Raw genomic sequence first — 25745 nt, 5'->3', positions numbered from 1 at the left:
TCAGAGGCTGGGAAGTGGAGTTGGTAGGAGTGAGGAATAGCGGATGGTTAATGGGTACAAAAACAGTTTGGACAGAATGAGTAAGATCTAGTATTTAATAGAACAACAGAGTGACTGCAGTCAACTGAAATGTATCACACATTTTAAAACAACTAAAAGAGTATAACTGGAATGTTTATAACACAAAAAAATGATAAATGCTTGAGGTAATGGTCATCCCATTTACCCTGATGTGATTATTATGCACTATATGATTGTATCAAAACATCTCGTGTACACTATTAACATATACCTGGTATGTAACCATAGAAATTAGAAATAAAAACTTTTTTAAAAGCTTAAACTAATTTAATTCTCACATCACTTAGAAGTATAATCAGTTAATTGAAATGTCAATATAAATTTGTTATATAGCTTTGAAGCATTTTTGTCAGCCTCAAACAGGTAAAGAACAATGGCTCTGATCACAAAAATTCATTCTGCAAAGCATCAAAGAAAGTCTATAAAGACGTGTATTTTTCAGAAGTACTTACTCTTGGATAAGGAAGGCCACTGGTAGTGTTGAAAGCCGGTAAAAGCTTGTAACCTAGCTGCTTTGCCATTTGGAGAAGTTCATCATTGTACCACTGCATGTATTCACCTTTTTCTTTCAGCATGATTGCCAGGGAGTGCCCACCCAAAAGACCCCTAGGATCACAGAGATGAAACATTATCCATATCTTATAGAAAAATTAAAAGTTACCATCTAAAAAGATGTGGGTACTTTGTTATACAATTTAACACATTTAAGGAAAGACAAAAATTATTTAAACATTATTTACTTAACACTGTCTACTCATTTTATGGCAAACCATTACAATTACAGAGTCAATAAATTTTTCTTAAAAGTCAGATAGTCTATCTTGTTGCGAAGTATTTAGCATTTTTAAATAACTTAAATTTTCTTAAAGAAAATTGTAGCTATTACGCTTAACAAAACAAATACTTTAGCAAATTTTAAATTTAAAAATTTCATATCACCATGAAATCTTTAACTTAGAATATTATTTAAAACATAAAAACCTCTTACTCTGTATTAAATGTAGTAAGATTAATAAACTAGTAAAACTATGTAACAATTTCTTATATTTAATTGAAGAGTAGATTCACTTTGACAAAAGGAAATGAATTACAATAACAAACAAGTAATCAAAACTATAAAAATTAAATAATGTTGAAACTTGAACCATAAATCCTGTAATTTCATCTTTTTAAAATTTCACAAGAGCATTTCAAACTGTTTGTTAAGAGGTAACACTATAAATTCAGTTTCATTTGGCTTATATGAAGAGGTGCTTGGCTAAGGTTAACAAACTATATAAGCTAGTGAAAAACCTGTGATGTAGCTAGTATGACTAATGTTCAACCTATATTCCCCTTTTAACAACAAACAAATATTACCTTTGAGTCTAGTGACAACTGTGACTGATTTAATGCAAGGTAATCCCACAGCCTCTGTGTTTCATAATGTTCCAACTTACATCTTTGAAACACAAGAAACTTCTTGCATGATTACCATCAAGAAATGAACTGTATACCCTAAACTTTCTGTTGTTAAAATTATAGCCGGGTGTGGAAGCTCACGCCTATAATCTCAGCACTTTGGGAGGCCAAGGTGGGCAGATGACTTGAGGTCAGGAGTTCGAGACCGGACTGGCTATCATGGTGAAACCCCGTCTCCACTAAAAATACAAAAATTAGCTGGGTGTGGTGGCACACACCTGTAATCCCAGCTACTCAGGAGGCTGAGACAAAAGAATTGCTTGAGTCCAGGAGGCAGAAGCTGCAGTGAGCCGAGATCATACCATTGTGCTCCAGCCTGCGTGACACAGCGAGACTCTGTCTCAAATAAATAAATAATAAAATAAAATTATAGCTTTAGTGTCTTTCCTACTTACCCAAGAACTCTGATGTTTGTTTCAAAGACTGATACAACTACATCGTTGTCTAAATTAACATCTTTTAAAACTTTCCTCACTGCATCTTCAAATTCTTTAGTTTTATTTAATACCTAGGAGAAGAAAATTATGAAATAAAGTTATTTTCTATGAAGTCAAGGAGAAGTGTCCTTAGAATAAACTATTAAAAGTCAGTCTGCTTTAAACTCTAAAAAGTGACAATACAAATAATAGTTCCCTTAAGTATATTATAAAAATGTAATAATGTCTAAAACTTAAAAAAAAGTAGTTATGTAGCATCTTTATATACTTCTTTTTTGCACACACTAAAATATTATGAGGACTTTGAAGCTACCATCATCAGACCTGTTAACTGGATTCTTAATGGCCCAGGCTACATGAATGAGCTCTACTAGAATTTAACTTCTAAGTCAAAACAAAATGAAAACACATCGTATTCACCAGATACCATTTTAAAAGTTGCTTTTATTCTGAGAAGAAAGCACTGTTTCAAGGCATGTTCAGCTGGTCCCAAACCATACAGCCCCGCTATCTTCACTCCATGGATGCCCCATTCACTAAGGAGAGTATATAAAATGTTGTGCTTGAGAACATGCCATGATTTGAATTCTGGTTCTTTCACTCGCTACTTTTGCGATCCCAGCCAACTTACTTCCATTTCTGAGCTTATTCCTTCATCTATTAAAAAAAAAAGAAATACCTACTCTTATAGGGTTGTTTTCTTAAATGAGATAATGTCTGTAAAATGATTTTAGTAGAGTGTCTGGCTTAAGTGCTTAAAATAATTACAACTATTAACCATGCAGATCCAGAATCCTGACTAAACTAAGAACTTTGTGGATTCCTGCAATGAGCGACAAAAAGGGGTCCCTGTCAATCATATAGGCTGCGATGATTTTTCACTCTAAATATAGGCTGCACATGAGATGTTACTTAGAGCCTACTAAAAGTAGTTTTCCTTTACTTAGCTGTTTAACCTCTCCTTGTTTGATAACAATTTGTAGTGCTTTTCCACTTGATACTTTCAGTAAAAATTCTAATTTATGAAACATTCCATAAGAGAATCTCCCTAAATTCAGTAAAAGTAAAATTTAGGGTAAGTCCTGAGTAAAACATAACATGAAACCTAATTTTAAACTGACTGCTCTCCCTTCTCAATCTCTAAGTCCACATTAAGTCAGCAGCAATAAATGCAGGTGCATACAGGACATCTGTCACTTTTGGAATGAGACATAACTGTTCCACTGTCTCCACCCTCCACACACATACACATTTTAGTACCACCTTGCTAACCTGATTCTTCTCCCTAGGTGTATCTCCTGGGACTTTTTCCCTCTTGAACTCTTCTCATCTAAACAATAACTTTTCCCCTTTCTCTCCAAAATTAAAACAAGCAAGAATAATAGTTCCAACACCATTTGTTTCAAGGAATAATAAAATAGACAGAGAATTCTCCTTGTCCATAATTAGCTAGAAAATTCATTCTTATAATTCCACTACTTAATGAGTTTCTTAAGCTCCTAGCTAATAACAAAGGATAAACCCAGGTCTCATCCTTTGCCCATTATCTTTGTCTCAGTGTATATTTTCTACAGATTTCATGGAATGTTGAATCTAAAGGTAAGCTTAAAGTGTATTTGACTCCATTACAATCAACAGAAACTAGATCGCTGGAATTATGAAAAGTTTAAAGATTAATCTACGACAACAGTAATTCTACCTCACAGATTATGGTTATCACCAAAACGAAAACAGTAGGGTTGTGTGTACTGTTACAAGTGACATGTCCAATTAATATTTTCAAATTACTAAATCACAAAATGAAAAAGTAATCACAGGTCAGGTGTGGTGGCTCATGCCTATAATCCCTACCCAGTTTCACACCTGTAATCCCAGCACTTGGGAGTTCAAGACCAGCCTGGCCAATATAGTGAAACCCCATCTTTACTAAAAATACAAAATTAGCCAGGCGTGGTGGTGCATGCCTGTAATCCCAGCTGCTCAGGAGGCTGGGGCAGGAGAATCACTTGAACCCAGTAGGCAGAGTTGCAGTGAGCCGAGATCGCACCATTGCATTCCAGCCTGGGCAACAAGAGCGAAACTCTGTCTCAAAAAAAAAAAAAAAAAAAAAAAAAGGAAAAAAGAAAAAGAAAAAGTAATCACAAAGGCAATGTAAATTAGAAATATTAATACCTGTATTGACAAAATATACAAGATAGCATTCCTTCTAAATGTAGAAAAAACTTTCAAAGTCCTTTAATTTCCTCTAATTCTTCTGTTTAAACTAAAAAGATGTTTAAGATAGCTATAAAAATTCAAAATGAACTTTTTCATTTCAAAATGATGATGATATATAAGTTTCTTTGGGTACTCCACTTGAAAAGGCTGAAATTTAAAGATTTTATAAAGAATCATTTTTAAAATGTTTGTAAGATATTGTCAGTCTTTCTTTTTCACTCCTCTTGAAGACAGTTTCAACAAACAGGAGCTATTAATCTGATTCTGAACCAAAGATCAAAAGAAATATTATCTTAGAGTTAATAGAGACCAATATCCAGTCTAGCCCCTTCTGAGGTAAAAACTGGGGCCCAGAGAAGTTAAATAATTTGGCCAAGGTCATATATATAAATATGTGATAACTTCGTGTTACTTCCTGCCACAAGAAGACAGAACTCAGGTCACATCACAGCTGCATAATGCAAAGGTAGTCTGCTGAACACCATCAGACAGCATACTAGGAATGCAGGCTCTTGGATTCCATGTTGGATCCACTGGACCAGAATCTGCATTTTAGCAAGATTCCTTAGGCAACTTGTAGTACATTGAAGTTTACAAAGCACTGTATCATTGTACAGTGGTTTAAAAAATTAGCATACATCAGAATCACCTAGAAGCTTGTTTAAAAACAGACTGCTAGGTCTCACTCTCAATGATTCTGCTTCAGTATTTCTAGGATAAGGCCTGGAAATGCATATTTTCAACAAGTTCCCAGGAAATGCTGATGCTGCTGGACCAGACACCTTATTTTCAGAGCCAATGCCAAAACGCATAATTGGTATAAACTGAAGGATATATCATTTAGAAGAACTAATGGCTGCCAGATGGATCTGTAAATGCAGGAAGTTATATAGTCTAGAAAAACTTTTTCTCCTTTTTTTTTAAAAAAAGGATCTTGCTCTGTTGCCCAAGCTGGACTGCAGTGGTACAATCACAGCTCACTGCAGCCTCAGCCTCCCTGGTTCAAGCAATCCTCCCACTTCAGCCTCCCAAGTAGCTGGAACCACAGGCACACACCACTATACCTGGCTCTCCTTCATTTCTGATAATGTTTTTAAAAACATATATGCTATCTAAGGTCCATGTTCATGAAAATGAACTAGGTACTGTCAGAGAAATGATGGGGAACCTGCTATATATAAAGCACAAGATTACACAGTAAGAAGCAAGTTTAAATGCACCTATGATTTTTTTCCAGCACACAGCTCTGCTCTTCATTTACTCCCCAACAACAAAATAGATCTAATGTGCATAAACCAGCTATAGTTACAAATAAATAACACCATTTAGATTTTCCCAAAGTGGTAATCTGTGCCTTCCAGGATATTTTGCATATATTTTCTCTTCCCCTATTATATGAGGAAAACCTTAGACGAATAAATCAAAAACAAGGCACACAATATTTTCTTTTTCTCATAGTTACTGTAATATATTTTATATATTCCATTAATCTCTGAAAAATGAAGCTGTGACTTTCAAACCTTGACTAGCTAAAAAGATCTAAACAACCATGATTTTCTCAACCATAACTGCATTTTTTGAACCAAAGAGCTTTTGAAGGGATGCCCAGCCCCACGCCAAAACAACTAAGTCAGAATAGTTTAGGAGGGGCTATTTTTTTTAAAATCACAAGTGATCAAGCTGCTTTTAGAGTTGAGAATTTTTGTTCTAAAAAAAAATACTCCAGTGAAAGAAGAATGCAGAAACAACATTGAGAAGAAAAGCCTACTTCCAAAAAATTTCTGACACCCCAAAGGTTTTCTGTTTTGTTTTTTAAATATTAATCAGCACTTGGGACATTAACTGGAAGTTGAGAATTATGCCTTAAGGAAAATTCTCACAAGCCTACTTTTATGCCATAATGATCTAAGAGCAAAAAAATAAAAAGATACTGTATTTAGAAATCATGACATCTAGAACTCAATCTTTCCCCTGTCAGCACCAACAACCCTGAACCAGAAATAATTAAATTTCTGCACTACATGAGGCCGAAAAGGAGTACCAAGAAGTGACCACCTGGTGCTAAAAATCACTGCTGGGAAAAATTAATTTTTGCTTATCAACACAGAATATAAAGATTCTAATTAAACAATTTTGGTATCATTGTGGCATGTCATTATTGAACAATATCAATGGTATTTTCTAAAATTACTTTTTCCCCAAGAGTTTCAACCTCTTTATCCAAAGGGGGGGAAAAAGGTCCTTCCTAATTACAGTGCCATCACATAAGTTGACGTCCCCATAAATTATTTGGGTATCTCCGTTACCTTACATAATTCCATTTGAGATCATCAACTGAACAGTGTAAAATATTTATTTAGAAGCAAAGATCAGAACATCTTTAATTCTGAAGGCTTCTATTTCATACTTACTATGTTATGATTATATTCATAATAAAGTGTATATATCATGAAATTAATAAAATAAATCCAAGAAGAATCAAACCTACCACAAGAGTGTCCAAAGAATCAATCAGTGTCAGGGAAAATCTAAGAAACAAGTGTAACAAGATATAAAACATGAGAATTCGAAATAGTTTATCTATGAATGTACAAGTAGACTTACTGACATTCCACTGACTGGTAGTTTCTATTAATTAGTACTTCCATGTACCTACAGTACAATGTAACCTATAAAGCTCTGAAAGAAACTGAAAAGCCTTTACATTTATGTTCAATGAATCTACATATCTTCAAGATGCACAGAAACATCCACTAGCTCTGAAAACAAATGAAAATATTAAAACACCAACACTGTCTAATGTGCTGACTTTATAAGTATTTTAAAAATTACAAAAAAGTTAACTATTTTTTAAGCTATATTCAGCTTAACAACTAACTTTCTTCTGATCTGAGATGTAAACTGACTAATCTTTTATGAAAGATAACAGAAGAGAATAAAGGAACATAATGTAATACATAAAACAGTCTTTAAAATTTCGCCAATCCCTAGAAATATTATTGCATGTAAACCGCCTCTAAAAGTCTAAGACTTGGGAACTCTGAGATGCCACGCCATGCCTTGTGTTAATACTCACTTTCCCAAGGCATCATCAACGTCACCCCGACTTGGCTCCTGGCCTCTAACTCGACCTCTGCAGGTTAAAGGCATAAGTTCATCAGCAGGGTAAGCATGTTCCTGCAAGGAGAACTTTAGTAAGTCACTTAGGAAAATGAGAGAAAGCACACATCATTTGGAGGACATAACTTTTTCACAATTAAAAAAAAAAATAGTCAAAAGTTGTACTAAATTTACACCCTGTAGAATCTTTGAAAAACTCTTTGATTACAAATGTAATACATGTTTGGAAAAAAGTCAATATCAAAAAAATGTCTTTAAAAAACTGACAATCTGCTTCCCCTCCCCTCCGCAGTTTCACTTTCTAGAGGTAACTACTGATAAGACTGGCATCTATCCTTCCAGATTTATCCCATATCCAAATACATACACATATATTATTCTAAAATTTGATTTACAAACAGGTGTTCATGCCATATGCACATATTGCTCTAAAATTTGTTTACTTAAATCATGGAGCTTTTTCCCCATGTTATTAGAATGTTACAGATGTACTCTATTGCTTCTAATAACTACAAACTGATAATATTATCTAATATTTAATGAGTACTTAGATTCTAAGCACTATTCTATATACTTTAGTTAATATAATTGTCACAATGCTCTGAAGTAGATTCAATTATCTCCAATTCACAGATGAGAAAACTGAGGCCCAGAGAAGGTAAGTAAGCCTAGATCACACATCTAGTAAATGATCCAGAATTCAAAGCCAGGAACCCTGACTACAGAGCCTATCCCCGTAGTAGCACCCATTTGTCAAAGTATCCCTTTATTGATGAACATGTAGGTTGATTTCAATTTTCCACTATATAAACAATGCTGCAATAAACACCTATGTGCATGTATCTTTTGAACATATGCCAGTATTTCTATGAATTAGATACCGAAAAATAGACCCGCTAGGGTCAAGGGTATGTATAACTAATTTTTGGTAAATGCTACAAATTGAGGACACCAATATACCCTCAATTACATTTTCATTAACATAGAAAATGATCAAAAGTTCACATTTTGCCAATCACCTAGGTAAAAGATGGTATCTAAAGTTTCATTACTAATAAGGATAAACAACTTTTTGTATTATCCATTGCTATTTCTTTTTAAAATGTCTGTTTATCTTTCGCCCATCTTTCTATTGGTTGTTTTTCTGGCCTAAAGAGACTCTCATGTATTATATCTGTTATATATATAGTAAATATTTTTCTCTTTTGTTTTGCTTTTATCTTGACTTCACCTTATGGTTTCTGGCTTTCAAGCATGCTTTAAAAGGATACCCTGAGCCTCTGAAAACAGCACACTTGTAATTTTTAAAAAAGTATTTACTCCATCTGGAGTCTATTTTCATTTATAATATGAGATAGGAATGTAACTATATTTGCGCCCCAAAAATAGATAATTATCTAAATACTACTTTTAAAATAATCCATCCTTTCCCCATTGGCTTGAAATATTGGGTTCCTTAGTTAAAAACTTTCCACAAACACGTTTCTGTAGTATTTGTTCTACACACCCACTTGCCTATTCCTATTCCAAAACCATTATTTTAATATTTTATCATTAAAATAATTAAAATTAAAATCAATATTTTAACGCTTTTATTAAAGGATTTTAACAAAAGTTAAATTTTATCATAAAAATCAACAAACTATTATTTACTTTATAAAAATTATTTTATCAAGTTTATTCTTCTAAAAAGCTTTGAAATTTCCTTAAATTCTACTGAAATTTTAATTGGAAAAATCAAATTTGGGGAGAACTGATATCTTTACCAGTCGAGTCTTCCCATCACAGAATACAGATCACTGTATTAATTCAGATCTTCTTTTATGAATTCAGTTTCGTCCCATAGGTTACACATATTTCTTACTACTTATTAATAGGTACTTTATAGTTTGGATTACTGGATTTTTGTTATTTTAAGAATGACCATGACAGATCATTTTTGGCGTAGATAGTAATGAAGTACATGGAAGAATCCTCCTTCCCTACCCACTACAAACACAATGAAATGCTAAATAAATGTTACATAGTTGAGCTTGAGAGTAAGAAATTTTCAAGTACTAAAATTAAATGGTGGAATACAGAAGATAAAGCTGCACTGACCACAAGATGGGTGTTAGGAATAAAGACAGGTTTTAGTGGGAGTCATGTTAATGCCCAAAGGGCACAGGAGTTGATGCTGGTGGCCCTGCATACATGGTCATGAGCCAGAACTAGACTCTTTAAGTTGGGTAGTTGCTTTTGTAAAAGCAGACTAGAACATTTCTACCTATTGGCCATGGCTTAACAGAAAAGAAAAAAACAATAAAGTCCTGCTGATCTTTATATTCCCTTCACCAAGGGAGAGCCTCTGAAAGATTCCTCTAAAATTAATAAAATATAATTATGAGAAATATTTTGAGGTTAGAGTCACTGTATTAACTACATGTTTCAACTTTAGATAATACTAACTCCCTGCGCCTAGAATAACAGGATTAACACATTCATAATTTTCACCTTCGATACAGGATTTTTGTCAGTTATGCCATTACAGGCAGTCTCACTTTCTTTGTATGGTCTCACTGAGCACAAGTTTCAATTACTACAATTTCGTTACACACCTAACAACATGGTTCAAACTTCAGTTATCATGATATATTAACTGCAATTACATAAAACACAAACTTTGATCCTAGCTCTTTAGTCCATAAATCAATACGTAAGTAACATGCTCATCATGACCAGAATCAATCACATTACTTCTTTCAACGTCTGTCAAGTGAATGATCACTGTGTTTACTCAGTTCACACAGAGATGAGCGTATGTTGCCTCCTTGTCATCCCATGATAATCCTACGTAACAGTTTACAAATATGAACAATCAAAGGGGAATTGGCCAACAAAGATGAGAGTTCGGCAAAAAAATAAAAAGTGACAACACGAAGTGAAATTTGAATTGAACGTAAATGAGGTTACAGACAAGACAGCTGACATGGGAATGTCAACACTACCTCCATTCAAGAGACTATAGAAAAGCGGCCAAAGAAACTTAATGAAGGCCAACTTATTGACACACATTAAGTGGTTGTGACATCAAGTTTGAAGATGTCACAGAAAAAGTTATGCCTTCAAAAAACTTCCCATTAAAGAAATCCTCAGAGATAGTTCATGACACAGAAAGAGCAATGGACAAAATATTTGAAGCTGATCCAAATTTAAAGATGTATGCCAATTCGCCAAGTGTAGAAAAGATGTCTGCTCCATATCTGAAGTTATACAATGAGAAGGCAGCAAGGAAAGGACTGTTTAAACTACTCTTAATGAGATTTTTGTTTAAACAAATAAATAAATAAGGCCAGGTGCAGTGGCTCACACCTCTAATCCCAGCACTTTCGGAGGCTGAGGTGGATGGATCACCTGAAGTCAGGAGTTCGAGATCAGCCTGGCCAACGTGGTGAAACCCCATCTCTACCAAAAATACAAAAGATTAGCTGGTGTGATGGCAGGCACTGGTAATCCCAGCTACTCGGGAGGCTGAGGCAGGAGAACTGCTCGAACCCGAGAGGCAAGGCTGCAGTGAGTCAAGATCTCGCCATTGGACTCTAGGCTGGTTGACAAGCACAAGACTCTGTCTCAATATAAGTAAACAAATAAACAAAAGCACTTTAAATTTCAATATTTCTCATATTTTTAATTACTGTATAATAAATAATAGTTTTGCTATTTTTTTCATTTCTCTTATATTTATAACCATCTGAAAGAAAATTTTTGATGTTTTGACAAAGATTTTGAAGGTTTATAACACCTGCATTCTGGTCTGGAGCCATAATTCCCCAAGTTGCTAGTATTAGAACTCAAGTGTAGTTGACACATACCATTTTTCTAGGGCTTCTCCAATTTCTTAGATGTCAATTTGTTCATCTCTTGATTGCTTGGTGTATTCCCGTATTTTATTGCTTATTTGTTTGTTTTAAAAGAGTATCACGGGTATTGTAGTTCTCTGATATTCCAGGGTTGGGTTGTCTTTTGCCTTATTTGAAGAACAATTTGGATGGTTGTAAAATGTTTGAACATTTTTTTTTCCTTCAGAAGTTTGAAGATACAGTTCTATACTCTTCTTGCATTGTTGGGTGTTGCTATGGCAAAGTTTCTAAGACTAGTGTGATCTTTTGTACCTTGTATATGACTTGTTTTTATTACTTGAATGCCCATATGATTCTTAATTCTTGAAATTCAGCAAAAATATTCCTGATTCCATGCCCAGCTCTCTCCTACTGCCGCTCAATCAACTTATTTAGATTCCAAACTCATAGCAAATTAGCAGCAGAAATACAGACTAGAGGCCGGGAACACTAAACCCACAGGAAAGGGAAGAAAAAAATACACACAGAAGGGTGGGGGGAACACCAAACTTTTAAAGCAGGCTAAACATTGAAGATGGCAACCCTTCAGACAGTCAAAAAACTGAGTGCTCTGTAATGATTCATTCCAGAGTACAGGATTCTAGGCACAAATGTTTTGATATCATCAGAATCCACATACAGTTACTAAATTCTGAGTTCAATACCATGTAATTTTAATATTATATATAATTTTTCAGCATAAATTCCTCATTACCTTTTTTTTTTTTTTTTTGTGACGGAGTTTCACTCTTTCACCGAGGCTGGAGTGTGGTGGCACAATCTCTGCTTACTGCAACCTCTGCCTCCAGATTCAACAATTCTCCTGCCTCAGCCTCCAGAGTAGATGGGATCACAGGCGTGAGCCACCATACCCAGCTAATTTTGTATTTTTGAAAAGACTGGGTTCCATGTTGGCCAGGCTGGTTTTGAACTCACCTCAGGTGATCCACCTGCCCTGGCCTCCCAAAGTGCTGGAATTACAGGCATGAGCCACTGCACCCAGCCCCTAATTACTTTTACATGTGTCTTTTCATGTGTCAAATTCCTGACTATTCTCTTATGTGTCAATTCCACCAAAACTGATTTCCCAGAATGTACATTTTTACTGCTTTATAGTTTTATATTTAACACATATAAACATCACTTAGAAGCCAAGAAATATGTAAAGTGCAATAAAATATATATATATATATAAAGCCGAGAAATATGAAATTTTTTAAAAAGTTCCTAATGTATTTTGAAAGAATCATTGTAAAAGATCATTCAAATGTTAATTAGGTTGTAAAGAGTTCCTTACTATTTTAAACACTGCATAAAAAACTTCATACTGCTGTTTTTAGGGTTTTGTGACACACACACACACACACACACACACACAAAACCTCTGTCTGAAATTAATATAAATTCAAACCCTAAATTAAATATGAAATTCAAATCCTGAAATTAATCTAGATAATAAAAATATTAATAGCAACTGCAACCCAGAATAATCAAATAAGGGAGTTTCAAACCAGGTGTAAAAATACTTAGTCTCTTTCTTTCAAGATTAAGAAAAATACAACCACATCCTTTACTTAGGGTTAACCACAAAGCAAACTACAGACAGTTTGCACAAATTCAGAGCAATGCATACGTGGCAAATGAACAGCCTTGTCGAGCTTCAAACATCCTGGCTATCTGAGGCACAGTAATACCTCCTCTTTCTTCAAGTGTATTATTGAGGAATAAGTAATTCATACTGATATGACTCAGAGCCATAAGAAACATTTAATAATTATCACTCAGAAATAAAACTCAGATGATAAAATAGTCCTATATAAATTTAGTAGAACATGTGCCTAGCTGAAAGCAAAGAGCAAAAGTAAAATAAAATAAATCATAATAGACCCTCCATATTAGACTCTAAATTTACTAGGGCTTTGAGATTCTGCTCTAAAACACTCAAGTCAAAGCAGCATAAAAAATTGACTTTTTGCTCGTAGGTCTGATAACTTCAGCAATTTTAAAAAAGAACAACAAAGCTGAAAGACTTAAACTTCCTGAGTTCAGGATTTACTATAAAACTACAATACTTGGGACAATGTGATATTTGTATAAGTGTAGATAGATTCAACAAAACAAAATACAGAGTCTAGAAACACATCCATGTATACATGATAAACCATTTTTTTAACACAGATGTCAAAATAATTCAGTAGGGAAAGATATTCTTATCAACAAATAGTGCTGAAATAACTCAATATCCACATTAAAAAAATTATATGAATCCAACTTTACCTCACATCATATATAAAAATTAACTCTAAATCAATTATAGATCTAATGAAAAAGCCAAAATTATGAAAAATCTAGAAAAAAAGAAAAAATTTGTGGCCTTGGGCTAGGCAAATATTTTTTAGGTAGGCTACAAAAGGCATGAATCAGAAAGAAAATAAACTGGACTTGATCATAATTTAAAATATTTGTGCTTCAAAAGTTCCTGTTTAAAAAATTAGAAGGCAAAGCACAGAATGGGGGAAAATATATGTAAAGCATGTATTTGATAAGGGACTAATATCCAAAAAATACTTTTATAACTCAGAAATAACAGAACAAAAGACCTGATATTAAAGTGAACACAAGATCTAAACAGATGCTTCATCCAAAAAAATGCATATATAAATATATACACACACACACACACACACACACACACACACACACACGTGTATACATGCATACATATATATATGAATAACAATAAGCACATTGGAAACCTTTTCAACATCATTAATCATCAGGAAAAATCAAATTAAAATCACAATGAACTACCACTATACATCCAATAGAATGGCTGAAATTAATAAGACTGAAAATACCCAGTGGAGGGACACAGAATAATTAAAACTCATACACTGCTGGTAGGAAATGCAAAATATTATAGCCATTTTAGAAAAGTTTGGCATTTCTTATTAAGTCAAACTTACACTTACCATATGACCTACTAATCCTATTCCTAAGTGGGAAATATATGAAAATGTATACCCAGATAAAAACTTGCACTCACAGGTTGACAGCGGCTTTATTAATACAGTAATAGCCAAAGACCAAAAATAAGTCAAATACTTATCAACCGGTGAATGGACAAAGAAATCATGTTCTATTAAATCAACTAACACTGCTGAGCAATAGATAGGAATTAAAATATATCTCCAACAACATGGATAAATCTCAAAAGTATCATGCTAAATGAAAGAAACTAAATCAAAAGACTACGTATTGTATGATGCTATTTATATGAAATCCTAGGAAAGAGAAAGCTACAGTGACAAAAAGCGGATCAAGGTTGCTAGGGGTCAGAAGTAGGAAGCAGGAATTTACCACAAATAACTGTAAGTTACATTTTGGGGGTGATGAAATGTTCTATATCATGATTGTGATGGTTAAACGGCTGTATACACTTGTCAAAACAGCACTGTGCACTTAATTTGAAATTATTATACCTAAAAAAGATGAATTAGCCGCATGATCTGGTTCTATTGAGTTAAAATTCTATGTAGAGTTTCAGAGTGTAATTACAAAATGTTTTAAGAGGATACTATAGAATTTCTTGTGTAATTTTGGTAGGGTCTTAGGATGTTCTAAAAGCAAAGGCCAAGAACAATGACTCATACGTGATAGTCCCACAACAGTCTACACAAAAAGAGGTAAATATAAATTTGTATCTCCCTTACTCCCATTAGTACCATGCCTAGAATACTTTGCTTACAGAATTACTGTTTTTGGTGAACAAACCATTAAAGAGAAACACTGAGTACAGAATTTCAGATGAGGAAGATGAAAAAAATTCTAGAAATGGATGCACAATATGAATGTACTTAATCCCACCAAACTGTACACTTAAAAGTAGTTAAAATGCTAAACTATATACTATGTATATTCTATGACCATACACTTTTTTTTAAAACATTGGGGGGGGGCAGGGGTGAAGCACTCCAAAGAAAATGTACATAAATCTAGAAATGCACAGGAAGTTCATTTTAAAACAGTTCCTTTGGTTTGATTAATAAAGACTATTCTGCTGGTGCTTTCATAATAGCAACCTTAACAGTAGTTATTAGGTATGATTCCACTAAAATAAATTGTGCTTACCAGCTCTTTCCAAGCTTATTTGTAATGTTTAGGGCTCTTACCAGAATATAGTTTTTGCTTATAACTGTTTGAGCTGTCTAGCGTAGACAGGAAAAACACTGGGAGCTCTAAAAGGGTTCTACATTTGGATGGCCCAAATACACGTCATTCTGTCGTCCAAATTAATCTGCAAACGAAACTGAACACTTGAAACATGTTAATAGAAGCCCTAAAGTGACTGTGGTCTAGAGTTAAATAAGGTGTCACAAGAACTGCTAAAATAAACATCAAATTCATATTATTTGGGAAAAGAGAAAGCCATCTGTGCAATTCAGTGTGGGTAAACTGCAGTCTGACTGGGGCTAGAGATTTGTCAAAGTAGTTGTTATAATGTTAATAGTTATGCCAATTAAGTGATAAAAATCAGAAAATCCCTAGATATAAGTCCAGAGATGGGAGAGATGTAGCAATATACCTAAAGCTGGGAGGATATTTTTGTTAAGAAATATCATTAATAGAACCTTCTATTGCAATAGAAAAATAAGTCCAATGGTCACATGCCAAGAACAGCAAAGAATGTATGTGTTTTAAGCAAGTTCTATATACTATCTGGAGAACAAGCTCTGAGTTACAGGCTAAATGGATTTAGGAGTGAAATTTCAATTTAGACAGTAAATAAATAATAATGATAGTAGTCACTATCTGTAGCAGTAGTAAATTCTTACATCATGCTTCCTATTTCCCAGACACTAGTTCTAAGCATTTTCATTACACTTATTTGCTTAATCTATCTAACAACATTGTGAGGCAGGCAGACCATTGTCTCCGTTTAGCAGAGATGAAGAAACAGCTTCAGAAGGACTAGGTAACTTTCCCATTGTAACCCAGATGAGAGGTGGCAGAGCCACCTCAGGGTGTCCTGCTCCAAGTCCAGGGTTCTTACTCTTAATACTATATTGCTTGTCTTTGGAAAATACCACTGCTTTCCTGGGAAGCAAGAAGGTTAAAAGAATTGTTCTAGCTGTAGACCAGAATGGCATGTAATATTAGAAAAAGCTAGTGAGAAATGAGGAAAAACTTTCAACATTTTTCAAAAGCCTGCCATGTACCAGGTAAACATTTTAGCATAGTAGACAACTGACTACAAAAAAGCAAACAGATTTAGAGGCCCTGAAATTCACTTTAAACTTGTATTTTTAAGTTTAATATTTCTTTGCATTAAAAACACAAAGATATATCACAATGATCAAATGCAAAAAAAAAACACAAAACATTATTTTGCTTCATCTACACAAGAATTCAATTCAGTTATTTCAAAAAATGTACTAAGCATTTATGTATCAGACACAAGATATATAAAAGGTCAACTTATTAAAAATTAAAGAAATTGGTTCCTGTTCTAAAAAAAAAATCTACAGTCTACAATAACTCTTTGCAATTATTCTCATTTTACATAGAAAGACACTGCTCAGGTGGGTTAAATGACCTGCTCAGGATCCAACCTGTAAATAGCTAAGACAGGACTGGACTCAAGCTCTTCTGACTCCAAAATCTACACACTTCTACCCTGCAGAAAGCTAACAGTGTTTCTGAGTATAGGGACTGAAAAAAAATTCAACTGACTTCAATTAACAAATACAAGGCAACTGTATTCTCTTTATTATTTTAGAACTGTGTCATGCTAGTTAAGAACTTGAGAAGAGGAAGTGCAAATTCTAGACTAAATCTTGGGTGACAGACCTCACACAGATTGAACACAGAGCAAGTACACAGCAAGAATCACTCATATTGTAAAACAGCTGAACATTTAAAAATATGTATTATAGTGGACAGATATGGTCCCACTGGAAATATAGAAGAGAATGTTACTTCCAGGAGTTCCCAGTCTTTGAAGCTGAAATCCCTCTCTCTTAAATCCTATACGTAGTTAACTGAAGCAGAAAGTTACTCAGTTAGGTTCCAAGTCCTCTCAAAGCTGCCCTCTGTACCTGCATTGTCACAAACCCACTAAGTGTATCTATAGTTAGAAAACATGTATTGATATAACTTCCTGCCATTGATATAACTGTTCCACCTACTAAGAACAAGATATTGAAGATACCATGCTTTATAGAGATGCTCCTACTCATTGTGAGAAATTGAACTTATCCAGCTATATGCTGTTTTATTCAACTTTGGAACTACATTCATGAGTATGCACTTATGAGATGGCTAAGGTCTGGGGGTACACCATGGATCCACTTGGCCATCTCAAACTCATTAGCCTAGATTTGTTAAATTATGCTTTGCCCAAACTGAATTAACCAGGGATAAATGATTTTGAAAGAAATGTTAAGGGTAGACATGTGGGTGACAAAGAAAATTAAAAAACAGAATGGCACAATGGCTCATGCCTGTAACCCCAGCACTTCGGGTGGCTGAGGTGGGTGGATCACTTGAAGTCAGAAGTTCAAGACCAGCCTGGCCAGCATGTTAAAACCCCATCTCTGCTAAAATACAAAAATTAGCTGGGCATGGTGGTGTACACCTGTAATCCCAGCTACTCAGGAGGCTGAGGCAGGAGAATCGCTTGAACCTGGGAGGTGGAGGTTGCAGGGAGCTGAGATGGTGCCACTGTACTCCTCAGCCTGGGTGACAAGAGTGAGACTCTGTCCCCCCACCCCAAAAAAAAGAAACATTAAGGGAATGACTCAGGTCTTGAGAAATAAATTTGAAACTGTGTTTTTAACATTTAAATATATCTTTAAAAATCATCATATTCTAAAAACATTAGGAACTCAAAATGTGCTGTCTCCAAATTTATAAAATAAAAGAGAACAAGAATTGTCAAATATAAAACATGATTTAAAACTAAAAATGCACAAATTATATATATTTAGATGTTCACAGATAACAATGATTTTGATATATGAATATATTTGGTTAATATATGATTTTAAAAAATGGATTCACAGAATCAGTTGAAAAATATTTTAACCAGAACTAAAGTTAGTCCTCTGGCAAACTTTTCCCAACTACATTTTATAGGCTGTAATCATAAAAGAAAACCTGCTGACATATTTTAAAATGTAAAAACAAGTTTATAAGGGATAACGGTCAGGATAATATGACGACACTCTTTCCAAATTACACAAATGTAGGTGCAGAATTTTTTTTGAATTGCAAAATTTGCTAGCTACTTCATCTACATTATTGCGCAACAGATCTCCAGAACTTTTCATCTTGTGTTGCTATTTAATCTTAAGTGAGCCCTAAGACATTTTTAAATAATGTGAATCAGCATACTAGAAAGCAAAATATATTCAATGCAGAGTCCATGAGGATACACTCAGGACAAAGTCTAAGTAATAATCTCTCTTTTAAGCAATGATTTTCTTTAGTGTATAAATACTGTAAACTTTTTTTAATTAAGAGAATAATTCCCCTTAAGACCAAAGATAATATCTTCTTCATGTATGTATCTACAATATCTAGCTACATAAAGCACTCAATGAACATTGTTGATGGCACCCAAGGGAGCTATTTAAAAATGAACTTTCATAATCTAATTTCAATTTATACTTACCTGTTCAATAAACGGGCTCCCTATGAACCACTAACAGAATGATTATTTTTACCCTGTTTTTTAAAAAATTCCTTTTAAGAAACATAATTGTAATTTAGGTTTCAAAATTCCCGGTTGACTGTGCTCACATAATAATCAGCTCATATAAATGGTAGGTAAAGACAAGCTTCCTACTTACCATATAGTTACCATAAGCATGATCAAACATTTCCAGTACTTGATTCCTAATTTTAAAAGAGCAGAAATGGAGAAAAAAAAGAGGTAAGTATATTCTATTCATTATCTTTCAAAAAGTTAATTCTCCCTCATTAAAAAAAATACCAATAAAAACAAAAGAAAAATTTAGGTAGAAAGGGACACAAACAGAGTCAGGAACGACAACACTTAGCAGACAAGCTTTCATGAAGTCACCACACAAAGCTGACCCACACTTTAATGATTACTAGTTATTTATGTACAATTCATCTTACAATTTTTCCTAAGCAAACTGATGAATGACAGAGGCTGTAATCAGAGAAGGAAATCTGATGCAGAAAAACAATAACCTCTTAACACAATTATTTAACATATGAAGGGGGGGATTTTGCTGGAGAGCCGTTAAAAACAACCATTATTGTTGCCATTTATTGCTTTCCCTGTATGTTCTACTAAAAGAGAGAAGTGAGCTGGTGTGTAGTGACATGAAATAACACTTTATGAAGCCTCTGATAACAACACTTTACGAAACCTCTGCCTTTGCCCTTACACTGAATAAAACCACCAACGCCTAGTTTAAGTATATATTTATTAATATGTTTGTCACATTTTCAAGAGATACTTTTTATGTTGTGCTCTACTTTAAAAAAAACTGTCAAAAATCAAATAAATAGTATTCACTTCAAAAATGAGAAAACTAATGCTCAAAAAGAGATTTTTGTATTTTAGCTAATTGTTTTGCAAAATCTCCAAAATAGTTGTTTAAAATGGAAATGTCTGATCACTATACCAGAATTTTACTAAATCAAAACCTGTAAAGTTGAGACTGAGGAAGCAGTCTTTCAGTTAAACACTCTCAAGTTCAGGGACTTAGGACTATAGGAAAAAGTGCAGGTTAATGGTATGACTAGACAAGGTCAAATAACTAGGAAAGGAAAAATAGCTTAGCAATCTTTTATTAACTTTTCTTTTTTTTTTTTTTTTAGACAGGGTCTCACGCTGTCACCCAGGCTGGAGTGCAATGGCACCAACTCAGTTCACTGCAACCTGCACTTCTCAGGTTCAAGCGATTCTCCTGCCTCAGCCTCCAGAGTAGCTGGGACTACAGGTGTCCTCCACCGTGCCTGGCTAATGTTTGTATTTGAGCAACATCGAGACCATGTTGGTCAGGCTGGTGTCGAACTCCTGACCTCAGGTGATCCACCCGCCTCAGCCTTCCAAAGTGCTGGGATTATAGGTCTGAGCCATCACGCTTGGCCTATTAACTTTTCTTTTACGCAAGTTCCAATTACTGACGGCAAGAATTGAAAAAAGTGTAAAAGAAATTACTCACCATATTTTTATTTCGCCTCCTGTTATACCGCAATTGTCATTTTTAAAACTATAATCATGGATGATGAAATACTGGTAACAACAGAGCTAGCAAACAGAAAAGACCTCAGTTCCAGATCCTGGATATGAGGACCAGCAAAATCAAGTACACTCAAACTTATGAAGTGCACAAGTTCTGACAACTTTTATGAATAATAACCATTTAAAAACACTTCATTATTTAAAAAACGACCTTACTACCACTTTACTAAAGCACTAATTCTTTGTAAGTTTATATAAACATATATATATATAAAAATAGAATATGGATCAAGTAATCTCAGAAAATTATAGAGTATTTTGAAGAATCCCTTGAGACACTTATTATATTGCAGATGATAAATATCTTTCAAATGAGCTATATGATTTTTATATTTGTAGTTTACAGCTCTAGACTCTTACTCTGTCCTAAGTGGAAAAAAAAAAAAAAAAGTTTAAAATGTCCCTTTCAGGAACTCATATCAACGAATGGAAGATGGAAGTTTTTTTTTTCTTCTTCCCTGAAATGGAATACAAGATTACCAAGAAGTAGAAATTCCTATAATTGGCAATGGTAGTGCCTAGACATGTGTATCACAAATGATATAAGCTCTTACTTGCTAACTCAACTTTACAAGCATTCAATTTTCAAGATTAGAAGTAAATCATTATTGCATACAAGGAGAATACACTATTTTCCAATCCTTACATTTATGCAGTATACGATAAGCAAATTTTGGAACATTTATTTGAAAGTGGAGCTAATATCGTTGTTCTGATTTACATATATAAGCCTAACAAAGTCACATTTAAATACAGAATGGTATAATATCAAACTGAACAGAAAAAAAAGTTTCTATAAGGTTTTATACCTATTCAACAACCAGATTAAAATGTATTGGAAATCAGACCCAGTTCAACAATTACATCTCTCTTAAGTAATTTCTGTAAGTCAGCTTTTCCTAAAGTTACATCTGCCAATGTGCTATAGAAAACTGGATTGTTTTATGCTTTTTTTTCTTTTTTTGAGACAGTCTCTCACTCTGTCACCAGGCTAGAGTGCAGTGGCATGATCTTGGCTCACTGCAACTTCCGCCTCCCGGGTTGAAGTGATTCTCCTGCCTCAGCCTCCCAAACAGCTGGGACCACAGGGGTGCACAACCACGCCCAGCTAATTTTTGTGTTTTTAGCAGAGATGGGGTTTCACCACGTTGGCCAGGATGGCCTGGGTCCCTTGACCTTGTGATCCGCCCACCTCAGCCTCCCAAAGTGCTGGGATTACAGGGATGAGCCACTGCATCTGGCTGTACTTCGTTTTTAATGAAAACGTAACATTAACAAAATATCCTCTTGTAAAATTTTAAAAACAAAACCAAAAAGCTTATTCCATGAAGCGTAAGACTACATATAACCAGCTAAATAATTTTACGAAGTATAGTTATTGAGCAAGTGCTTACTATTCATGACAATTCCAGTCTTTATCATGTTTGATTTGTTGGGGGAGCGGGAAAGTGGGGGACATTTTCTGCTTTTTATCACAAATCATTACTTGAGTTTTTAAAAAAATGCACAGGTAAACGTAATGAATCAAAGTTCAGTTTTCTGAAAATTTCCAGAGGAGAAAGCAGTCATATCATTGTGTATTTGTCATTTATCGCTCTAGATTCTTCCTCTCCCTTTACTTAAGGGTAGAGCACTCTAAATAATCGTAATTTCACTTTCATAAACAATCTCAAAATTTGAGCTGAAATCTCAAGCCAATTTGCTTGAACTTTTCCAGTTAAAAACCAATTTTGGTCAAAAATGATTTATCCAATGACTCTTTTACAAATAAAAGTTTTTAAAACAAATGGAGAAAGGGTGGTGGTCAAATAAGATTCTTGTTGTTCTTGGCAGACTTAATACATCTCTTCCAAGTCTAATGAAAGTGCGACACACTGGAGAGAGCCTGGCTCTGGGATCAGACGGACCTGGGTTCGAATACCGGCTCTACCAATTACTAACTCTGCGACTGAACAAGTCAACCTTGGGTCTCAACTTCCTCATTTGCAAAATGTGGATCACACTCACTTCATTGGGAAATAGGATTACAGAGATAACATACGTGAAGTGCTCACAGATGTATTTGGTAAAAGTTATCAATGATACATCAAATTCATAATGAGAGAAAATGTAAGATACTTGTTAGAGTTTACTGGTAATTTAATTTTGATGGTTGATACTTCAACTTTTTTCCATCAGGTGATCTTTATTGCTATTTTATTTAGAAATGAATGCAAGACTCTTTGCAATGATTTAAATAAAGAAGTACATAAAGTAAGACCTGATGGTTCCACCACCTCTCCAGCCTAACCCCATGAGATAGTCTTCATTCCACTTTTCTGAGCTTAGGCAATTTTTTTTTCTTTTTTAAAAAAAACATGGGATGGTACTATACATATTATTCTACAACTTGCATTTTTTTTTCTCTTGGAAATATATTCTGGATAGGCTTCCAGTGACATACTTCCTTATTAATGTCTGAATGTTATTCCATAATATGAACGTACCGTATTCAACCATTTCCTCCAAGGAACAGTTCAAAATGCACCTTTTTTTGAGACAGAGTTTCGCTGTTGTTGCCCAGACTGAATCTATCTCTACATTAAGAGTGCTTTTATTTTCATAAGGTAGATTCCCAGAAACAGAACTCATGAATCAAAGACGCACAATTTAAATTTTAGGAGATACTACCAATAAGTTACCGCAATTTACACTCTCACCAAGCCTTTTTTTTCCCCACACCTTAACTAGCCCGAACTGTATCCCTGTGTTTTATACTATATTTACTAATCTGATGGGCAACCCAGCTAGCTCCTCGTTTTAATTTGCATCTCTAACATTTATGGAGGTTGAGAAACTTTTCATATATACCACTTGCACTTCCTTTTCTGGCTTAACCGTTCACACCTTTTGACCATTTTCTACTGGTTCTTGGCTTTTTTCTTAGGCATGTGTAGGACCTCGTGTCTGTTCGTATTACTGACTCTGAATTAAATGGTGTAAATTGAATTGATAATTTTACGACACTTCCAAGATGGATAAAAACTACTGAGCAGGTATACCTGAGACTTTTGAATAATTTCCCCCCCCGAACATTCGGTTCTATTATGAAAATACAGTGCAAGAAAACACTGCAAGGAAATAGTAAAATGTGTAAAGTTCAAGTTCCAATGAACGCCCCCTTTTCGTAACAGGTGTAAACACCATTTCCTTTACTGTGAGATCAGCAACATTTCCCAGCTGGAAGCTCACTTGTGCGAGAAAGCCAACCATGCCTCGGTCGACAGGCAACCGCAGGGCTCCAACGCGCGGCGATGCGGGCTGCAGCCCCCTTCTCGGGCCACTGACATGGCAGCCGCGTTGACACACCGCGCCTAGCCTCGAGCCTGCACATGTCACCGGCAGCCAGGGCGACACCCTGTCAGCTCCCCCGAGGTCAGGTCGCGGGCGGCGGCCCCCACCTCCCCGGACCCTGTCCACCCCACCAGGGTTCTCGCGCCGCAACAGCCGTTCCAATCGCGACAGGAGAGGCCACTACGCGACAGGGTCGCAATGACAGGCAGCCCTCCTGTGGTCAGCCTCACCGAGAAACCCACCCCAGGCTGCCAAGCGCCCTTACCCAAGCTTCTGTTTCTCCTCCCTACTCATGGGCTCGGCCCCCGCCGTCCACACGGACGTGGCCGACACCAGGCAGAACGCGGCCGTCGCCGCCACTAGGCTCCATGGTGCTCGCTGGGGAACCGGGGACCCACAGCCCCGGCCGCCGGCTCCGCTCATGGCCCCGCGGTTCCGCGCACGCGCAGCTGCTACGCCTGGCCGGTGGGACACATTGCTGGACGCCGGTGGCCAGGGGGCTGCGAGCCGTGCTGAGACGGGGCGGAATGCAGAGTAACACGGGCGGCCGCCGGCGCCACACTGTTTCCCGAAGCCACCGAGCCGGTCCCCAGCGCCAGCGCTGCCACCGCCCTCCGCCCTCAGTAGCCCAGAGCGCCTCCCCCAGCTTTCCGGTGTCGTAGTCTAGGAAACCGCCTTCCCCACGTTACTTCCGGGTAGGGCCGAAGTCGTCGAGCCTCAGGACCAATGGGGATCGCATCGGAGAAGGGCTGGCTCCCGCGACTGGAAAGGGCATTGGCCAGGAGAAGTGACACGTGGACAAAAGGAGGGACTGGGAAGGGATCTCTCGCTTCGACCCGCCCCGACCCGCGGAGTTGCCCCCGAAGGACTACCAGTCCCAGTGTGCACTGCTTCTTCTTCGGCTCTCCTGCAGGCGAACTTGGAGCGGCCTCGCTTACTTCTACCCTAGGTGGGCGCGCTGCACCATGGGACGTGTGGTCCTCCGCGGTCACCGGTGGTGTGCTAATGCCACCTCCTCCTTCCCTCTGCGCCCTGCAATCAGCCCTGCCTTGGTGGGCTGCTGAATCCCGGGAAACCCGTCAACTATTTATCCCTCTTCCTCAGAAAGATGTTTCCCCGAGAGCTGGCTGAATGAGGCGCACTGCCCCCAAGTCAGTGCTGCATGCCTTAGGGAATAGTGATGGAGTAGTCCTCTACCCTCAGGGAAATTCTAAAACACAGTAAGAGCAAAATGAATCGAGCCTTTGAAGGCATGGCGCTAAGGGTTTTACTTGCAATCATCTCATGCACTCTTCTCAACTCTGATAGGGTAAGTACCCCTTTCCCGCCTTTTGCAGACGAGGAAACAGAGGCTTACAAAAGTTGGTTAAGAAGAGCTCGTCACATTGTTGGATTAGATTCCAACCAGCCTCTGATTTGGAAGCCCTTGCATTTAACCACTGCACAGTGCTACAAGAATGAAGGAGAGCACGTGGGTCCTTGTACATGATTAATCATAGTTATCTAAAAAGCTCAATGGAAGAGCTGTGTGGGCTGCAAAGAGGGTTTAATGAAGGAGATTGGAACTTGCAATGAATTTTGATGACTGAGTCCCAGGTTAACTATTGGCAAAATGACATGTCAGGTCCTCTTGAAAAAAAAACCACATTGTTTTTCTAGTGTGGTCATTCAATAGGTAGGTGCGGAGTTCAGGAGCTTGGATGTGATCTCTATAACCACAGTAAATTACTTACTTGTCCCTTAAGTAGCATTTAGCTGTCTTTCTGGAAACGTTTCTTCTTTGACTTTTATCACGTTACCTCTTACCTCTTAACCTCTTACCTCTTCTCTGACTGACCCATCTTCCTTCACTCTCTCACCACTTTATATTAAAATACAAGTGTTCCTTAAGGTTTTCTCTCTGTCCTTTTTCTCTCTGTACTCTGGGACATGTGG

At 36.2% G+C, this 25745-nt stretch overlaps 1 protein-coding gene across 14 annotated transcripts in view; it reads right to left on the bottom strand.

Annotated features, from left to right (window-relative positions):
• The window catches only part of EDEM3 (ER degradation enhancing alpha-mannosidase like protein 3), a 66409-nt gene extending 41920 nt beyond the window's left edge, over positions 1–24489 (bottom strand). For 12 of the 14 annotated variants that reach the window (XM_032291161.1, XM_032291165.1, XM_032291163.1 and 9 more), the window contains exons 1-6: positions 24076–24489; positions 19048–19093; positions 7273–7373; positions 6685–6724; positions 1938–2050; positions 534–687 (exon numbers count right to left, since the gene is read on the bottom strand). In XM_032291161.1, coding sequence (XP_032147052.1) covers positions 534–687; positions 1938–2050; positions 6685–6724; positions 7273–7373; positions 19048–19093; positions 24076–24233 — 612 coding nt within the window. In that variant the 5' untranslated portion in view covers positions 24234–24489. Of the gene's footprint in view, positions 1–533; positions 688–1937; positions 2051–6684; positions 6725–7272; positions 7374–11167; positions 11923–19047; positions 19094–24075 lie in introns of those variants that run through there. The other 2 variants (XM_032291174.1, XM_032291173.1) reach the window with 2 other exon arrangements.
• Between the last annotated feature and the right edge of the window lie 1256 nt (positions 24490–25745).

Source organism: Sapajus apella, unplaced genomic scaffold (genome assembly GCF_009761245.1).
Source record: "Sapajus apella isolate SASKATOON/1434 unplaced genomic scaffold, GSC_monkey_1.0 scaffold25, whole genome shotgun sequence".
NCBI lineage: Eukaryota > Metazoa > Chordata > Mammalia > Primates > Cebidae > Sapajus > Sapajus apella.
This window is presented reverse-complemented; position numbering and strand designations above follow the sequence as displayed.